The sequence below is a fragment of the Pungitius pungitius genome, chromosome 20 (genome assembly GCF_949316345.1).
Source record: "Pungitius pungitius chromosome 20, fPunPun2.1, whole genome shotgun sequence".
NCBI classification, from domain to species: domain Eukaryota; kingdom Metazoa; phylum Chordata; class Actinopteri; order Perciformes; family Gasterosteidae; genus Pungitius; species Pungitius pungitius.
Genome location: NC_084919.1, coordinates 14184794 through 14192183, shown reverse-complemented (window position 1 = coordinate 14192183; position 7390 = coordinate 14184794). Strand labels below are relative to the sequence as shown.

The window sequence follows — 7390 nt, the reverse complement described above, 5'->3', positions numbered from 1 at the left end:
ATTTACAGTGTGTTCATGGAGCAGCTCATGTTTTAAGTAGAAGTGCACACCTAGTGGTGGGAAGTATATTACACGTAGTAATGTTCAGTGTAGAGTTGTAGTTTGTGTGATGTTAGATAGTAGATATTACAGTTGAATGTTAGATGAAGTAAGTGCATTATAATCAATAATAATTTATAGACATGTAAATCAGATAAATACTACACATTATAATCCTGTCATGATGTAATGATAAAACCTGGGGACAGAAGCTAATTGCCGTTCTTTCTCCCAACTTTCTTCCCAATAAGGGTTTTTTCTCCTGTCAGGTATTAGACGAGCAATTGAATGCAAGAGAGCTGAGTGAGGAAAATATATTGAGCATTGCACCACATGTGTTAAACCATGAAGAACTGTGATCTCATATGTTGTGTTGTGATTGAAGTGTACTAGTTACAAGATGAAGACAAACTATATGTATGCCATGTTAAATTCACTCATTGAGGCATAAAGCCTCAATGTTTCTACATAGAATGTATTGGAATGTGAGGGAGAGATAAGGCAGAGCGGTTTCAGGTTACTGCAGCAGATTCACATCTGGATGTGAAGAGGATGAACCAGGAGGAGACACTTTCAATATATATTAACAGTTTTAATTAACAGTAGCCTACTCAAAACTCACACTTTTAACTAGAACTAGAATGTTTTATTACATGTGAAGATTGAAAGAGGGTGGTCACATAGTACTAATATGTACGCTTAGAGCATTCCATTCTAATATGGGGCAGGATAGTAAAATAAAAAGCAATGCATGGGGTTGGTGCCACTGCAGTAAAACAGGACCCTCTGTGAAGAGGGAACTGGACTGAAGAAGAAGGTGATGTGATTTTCAGTGGCCCACCTACAATACTTGTCATATGCAAACAACATAACAAAGCTATGTCTGTTTGTGGCCCTCGTAGTTGGGGACACAGATATCCTTCCTCATGGTTGAAGTCTACCCCTGGTGGATTATCCCTGAACCTATGGCATTGCAATGTGTTGCTTATGTGTCCAGTTGGACATTGTGTGTGTGAGCTGTCTGGAAAGCTGCAAACAGCAGTGACGTCTCAAAGACATCTACTAGAATAAAAAAGAAGCAGTGCTATAAATACAACCAGAACACATCAAGTCCTGCTGCATCAATACAACTCCACTCACAGAATAGTTTTTTTTTACAGTAGATGTTTCACAGGATGGTTTGACTTGATTTCCATTATATTTGTTTACGAATATTGCAAATACTGCTAATCTGTCACCAGATTATGTAGCAGACAATATTGAAACAGATTGGATTCATCTTTAAGGTGTTGTCACGACCTCTAAAGCGTTGGAAAAGCTTGTGATGTGAAGCAGCTGCATGAAGCGAGTAGGAGAACTGCACTGAGACAGCAAGTCTTCCAAACTCATCAACAATGGAATGTGAGCAGAACTCGGTGACTGAGTGTGAGTCCTTTGTCTCGGGGGAGAAATGTGTTCCTGGTGAGCAGTCGAGCAGTAAGCAATGCAATACCATGTTTTAGATCTACCTATACAGAAAGTGAGCGACACACACAGTGGATTCAAAAGGGAGACTATAAAACTGTGAATTTCGGATTCCGTAACAGCTGGACAGACACCCCATCGGCAGTGTAACCAGGAAACAGCTTTCTAACACCGTTCCAAACAGCATGTCGCTGGACCGATGTAGCCGATTTACATCAGGAGCTCCACTTGTCACCGAGCCCTGCTCTTGATTCACACACAAAGGTTTTAACGCCAGCACTTGTCATTACAGGGGAGTAAATACATGTGCAGAATGCCTGGATACACACGCACAAAACAGCTGGGGCCCTCTGCCACACATAGCAGAGCACCAACAAAGAGAGTAGCACATCATACCAGACAAAGGAGGACAACCTGCCTCACTGGTTTTGATGGGAGGGAAGCTCGGTTTTGGACTCATTTACATCATGTTCATTCCCGCGCTGAAGTGGATGCATTCACCTTGATTAAAGTTTTAAAGGGGACATAATATAAAAATTCCATAATACTACATAATACAAAAACAACTTGCCCGTTTAATGATTCCTGTAATGAATCAATACTCATAAAAAGGATATGTTTGGTAATTACGGGGTTTGCCGACTTCATCCGACCAAGTCAGAGTCTCCTTCACATCGCCTTGGCCTCCCCCCACCACATCCACCTGACACAAATCTGGTCGAGAGGAGTCGCCCCATGACAACCACACACAACCTGTTGTCGGGGAAACTGGAAGCACATTCCATTGCTCCGTGGCAAGGCTTTGAATCCCTTTCAGGTGACTGGATTTCCAGAAATACAGAAAACTGTGTTTTAAAATGAATGCACTGGCATATTTATTGAGAAACGAATTAAGGACACGTTTGCCTCTTTCTAGATCTATAGATTTAAGGCTAATCACATGAACGATATGTGGAATATTGTGTTTTTATTTTCAGAAGTCCGATATTACTTTCCTTATAACTCACTGATATACAGTACAAATGCATTTAAGTCCGTGGAGGTCCATTCAGTCCCCTTGTATTAATAGCTGAGCATGAGTGTACATTATGAACATTTCTTATAAAAGTCATTATATTATGCTGATTAGCTGTGACTAACCTCAGCATGATCATGTAAACCATATTGCATAACAGCTCAATGCTTAAGTTTTTCTCTTCTATCTTACTGCACCTTTTACTCATCTTAGAGTTTTCTTGTGATTATAAAAGAGCTTAAAAAAGTTCTCACAAGCCTTGTTTAGGAAGTGCTTCTCTTGTTTTAACACACTTTTTACAAATGCATGAGTTGTTTACGCTTTTTGCTTCATGACCATTTTCAATTTTCTTATAAGGAAACTGTTACACAAGGATTGTAGAATTTTCAAAACATTTCCATCTACTTAAATTGTCCAAATTAATTCCTGGAGTGATTGCAGCTGTGCAATACATTCAATCACCTAAGCGCCAATTATGGAAGTGGCTGTTTATTCAATGGAAATTTTGAATGTGAGTGTGTGTGTGCGCTGAAAAGCTATTGAAATGCTAATGTTTCAATTAAATTCAGTCAACTCAGTACTTTGCTGTGTTCTCATAGACGTGTGAGGCTTTCATCAGAGAAAAAAAGGCAGAACAGATTCACGGAAATCGATATCTGACTCTGATAATGTGGATTTGGTGGACATTGTTCATTCAGACTTGGTAAACATTCATCGTAACGAGTGTCCTGTCGGTTTTTGTATTAATACACTTGACACAATTGATCAATCCACAACAAAACTATGAAGATTCCTAGATGAATCGTCTGTTTGCAAACACAACTGTAAAACAGCACTTTATGAGCGATGCCCATTGGCCCTTTCCCGCAGCTCGCTGAAGGTGATCATTATCATCAGTCCCACTGTTTATCCAACGTGACCTCTGCACACAATGTGGACAATGTGCCTACTCTTCCTTCTCTCTCATGGCTTCTCAACAGAGGGATTAGAAAGTTAAATGAAGGACAAGAATACAGCCTTGGACAGACTTTGGACAGTGCCTCAGTGGTCCAACAGGTCATCGATCTGAGGATCAGACATGACACTTAACCTCAAATAGCTCCCAGAGGTATATGCTTATACTATATATTGCTTGTTATGGGTGTTGGATAGTCCTGACGGACAGGTGGCACCTTGCATGGTAGCTCCTGTCATTAGTGTGTGAATGGGGGTGAATGGGTGAATGATGACATGTAGTATCAAAGAGGGATACAGGAAAAGAGATGTACAAGTAGAGTACTTTTTCTTGATCCATCAGACATCAGCAGTCCAATCAGGAGAGACAGTTAGATAAAGTAAAGATGACTGTTTACTAATAACAAATGATATGTGATGAGTCTTCACAGTTCTTTGGCATTTTAACTCTTCAGGGAGATTTGTAATGGATGGTGGTCTGCAGCAGCAGGATAAATCCACCAATGAGGTCCGGACCTGGTGGTGGTGTTGGCTGGTAGGATGATGAGTTGATGAAGGAGAGGGGATTGATCTGTTCCTTCGCTGGAGCTTCATTTCCAGAGTGTATTATTAGTTACTGTTGACAATTATTTTTCTGCTTTTCTCAAAATAGACTTTTGACTACTGAACTGCACTACTTTTTTGGACTGTGGATTTCTTATTTCAGACATTCTTCTTCCCTTCCTATCTGCACTATGCTGCCACCATAGTCATTTCATGAATATTCAATAAGTGTAAGTTCCTAAACTGAATTTTCCATTTAGTACGCAGTTTAATTTAATTATCCTCCCCCATACCAGGATTCACTCAACCTGGCACATCACCTGTCTTCAACTGTCAATCACTGCTGCCTTAAAAGCTCAAACAAAAGAATCGGGCTGGAAGCATAGCCCTACTGGTGCTGAAAGGTTGTGTTTAACAGTTTAAGAAATCAGACACTGATGCAACAGCGCTGTGTATTACATCTTCTTTTCAACCAATAATACACAGGGAGTACTTGGGTGAAACAAATATTTCATAGGGGGTACATCATCGTAAATAGACTGTCTATGTTTATTTAAAAATGAAATAACCAGACCATTCTCTACTGGTAGCTACTGTGAAGAAAACAGAATCTTTGAAACATTCCTAATAGCTGTAGACTGCTTTTGCTTTAAGCGTGTTTGTGTAATAGCAAAAATGAGTTAGGAGGTGTTGTTTGTGGAGGTATGGAGATTCCGGTTGTGGTCTCAGCCAATCCCAGAGCTAAGAATGTATGGAGGTGCCTGTCACAGTTTCAGCCAATCCTGAAGCTTAATGCTCATATTGACATCAATGAGTCATTTATAATGTTTTGGTGAGGTCAGCTTGGTTGGTGTGGTTGTGCTCGGTTGCTTCTGTGGTGAGGAAAGTGGTGGGATTTTGGGATCCGAGTCCTGGGGACTACGGAGTGGTTCGTGCTGGTCCATTCTGGAGAGGTCTGGAGAGGGGAAAGCGCGATGGCATCTATGGGGGGAGGTAGGTGGGTAAGGTGGCTGTAGGAAAGTGCTTTCCTTCTTAACGTTCTATCGCGTGCTACCTGCCCTCGGTCCTGGCTTCGAATGCGTCAACGGGACAGGACAAGTGGGTAAGGGTGGTATTTACATGGATACCAAAATAGGCAAGGTGAAAATAGGCGTGGTCCTGCTCTCGAAATCAAGCCAATTAGCCTCAAAATATAGACACTGGACTATGAAAATATCGGGAATCTTATGCGGTTAGGATAGTCCATAGTCCAAGAATATGGGGTTGAGTGACCCGTGCAGAGCGGCATGTACCGCCGATGTGGCCAACGGTGTCTCCACATGGATATTCGTAGCATCCTGGCTTGATAAAATCAACGTTAAAAAATGTACAGGAGGGAATAACTGGAGTATATGTGTGTGGATTTTGGGTAAAGAGGAAAATAGTACGTTAGTTTTGTTGGAATAGTTTGAAAGTCAAATTCCTTAAACAAATTCTACTCTCAGCAAAAACAGAAACATCCCTTTTTCAGGACTGTGTATTTCAACAATAATGTTGTAAAAACCCAAATAACTTTACAGTTAAGGTCACAGTTCTAAAAACGCAGGACACTAAAGAGACTTGTCTACCGACTGTGAAAAACACCCAAAGAAAGATGCCCAGGGTCCCTGCTCATCTGCGTGCATTAGGGATGCTGCAGGGAGGCATGCTGCAGGAAGGCATGCTGCAGGAAGGCATGCTGCAGGGAGGCATGCTGCAGGAAGGCATGCTGCAGGGAGGCATGCTGCAGGGAGGCATGCTGCAGGGAGGCATGCTGCAGGGAGGCATGCTGCAGGAAGGCATGCTGCAGGGAGGCATGCTGCAGGGAGGCATGCTGCAGGGAGGCATGCTGCAGGAAGGCATGCTGCAGGGAGGCATGCTGCAGGGAGGCATGCTGCAGGAAGGCATGCTGCAGGGAGGCATGCTGCAGGAAGGCATGCTGCAGGGAGGCATGCTGCAGGGAGGCATGCTGCAGGGAGGCATGCTGCAGGGAGGCATGCTGCAGGAAGGCATGCTGCAGGGAGGCATGCTGCAGGGAGGCATGCTGCAGGGAGGCATGCTGCAGGAAGGCATGCTGCAGGGAGGCATGCTGCAGGGAGGCATGCTGCAGGAAGGCATGCTGCAGGGAGGCATGCTGCAGGAAGGCATGCTGCAGGAAGGCATGCTGCAGGAAGGCATGCTGCAGGGAGGCATGCTGCAGGGAGGCATGAGGACTGCTGATGTGGCCAGGGCAATAAATTGCCATGTCCGCACTGTGAGACGCCTAAGACAGTGCTATAGTGAGACGGGAAGGACAGCTGATCATCCTCGCAGTGGAAGACCACGTGTAACAACACCTGCACAGAATCGGTACATTCGAATATCACACGTGACGGATGGCCACAACAACTGCCCGAGTCACACCAGAAACACACAATCCCTCCATCAGTGCTCAGACTGTCCGCAATAGGCTGAGAGAGGCTGGACTGAGGACTTGTAGGCCTGTTGTAAGGCAGGTCCTTACTGCTCGCCATACTGCTCGTTCTGTGCTTGAGTTTCTGCATGACAGCAATGTCTGTGTCCTGCCATGGCCAGCGAAGAACCCGGATCTCAATCCCATTGAGCACGTCTGGGACCTGTTGGATCCCAGGGTGAGGGCCAGGGCCATTCCCCCCAGAAATGTTTAGGATCTTGCAAGTGCCTTGGTGGAAGAGTGGGGTAACATCTCATAGCAAGAACTGACAAATCTGGTCCAGTCCATGAGGAGGAGATGCACTGCAGTACTTCAAGCAGCTGGTGGCCACACCAGATACTGACTGGTACTTTTGATTTTGAGCCTCCTTTCATTCAGGGACACATTATTCTATTTCTGTTAGTCACATGTCTGTGAAACATTTTTAGTTTATGTCTTATGGTGTTCATACAAATATTTACACACAGTTCACTGAACGCAAAAACAGTTGAAATTTACGTTTCTTTTCTCTATAAAGTGTATATAGGTCTATAAAGTGTATAGTGGTTGTTTGCTTTGAACTGATTGTGTAACTTTTTTTTTCATTTCATTTAATCCATTTACATTTAAGAAAGGAAGGGGTGCCAGTGATTGTTCCTTAAAAAAAACATCATCAGAGGAGGACAGTAGTGTTTTGTCTTGTGGACAGGAAGTTAGACCCATAGGAGAGCGCTCTAGTGGTCAAAGATGGTATTGCTCTAGAAGTGCGTTTGTAGAAACTTGAGAGAGAAATGTGGTAATTTGAGGAATCGTTCCTAACAGATTAAATGTGATGTAATAGCGTACTGGAAGCCATGCTGCAATCACGGGAGGTTTGTCTCGCTTTTTGGATTCCTACATACTGGTAAAGCGTATAAAAAAAGTAT

At 43.2% G+C, this 7390-nt stretch overlaps 1 protein-coding gene across 1 annotated transcript; it reads left to right on the top strand.

The window, feature by feature from the left end:
- Positions 1 to 3938: 3938 nt before the first annotated feature.
- On the top strand, positions 3939 to 6243 carry LOC134107854 (keratin-associated protein 4-3). Its single transcript, XM_062559800.1, has 2 exons — positions 3939 to 4007; positions 5683 to 6243. Exons 1-2 carry the CDS (start codon positions 3939 to 3941, stop codon positions 6241 to 6243), a joined length of 630 nt encoding a protein of 209 aa, XP_062415784.1.
- The last annotated feature ends 1147 nt before the right edge of the window (positions 6244 to 7390 follow it).

Coding starts and splice junctions, on each gene's coding strand:
- LOC134107854 (XM_062559800.1), top strand. CDS start 3,939: ATGGATGGTGGTCTGCAGCAGCAGGATAAATCCACCAATGAGGTCCGG. Junction 4,008..5,682: donor CCTGGTGGTGGTGTTGGCTG/GTAGGATGATGA, acceptor TGCGTGCATTAG/GGATGCTGCAGGGAGGCATG.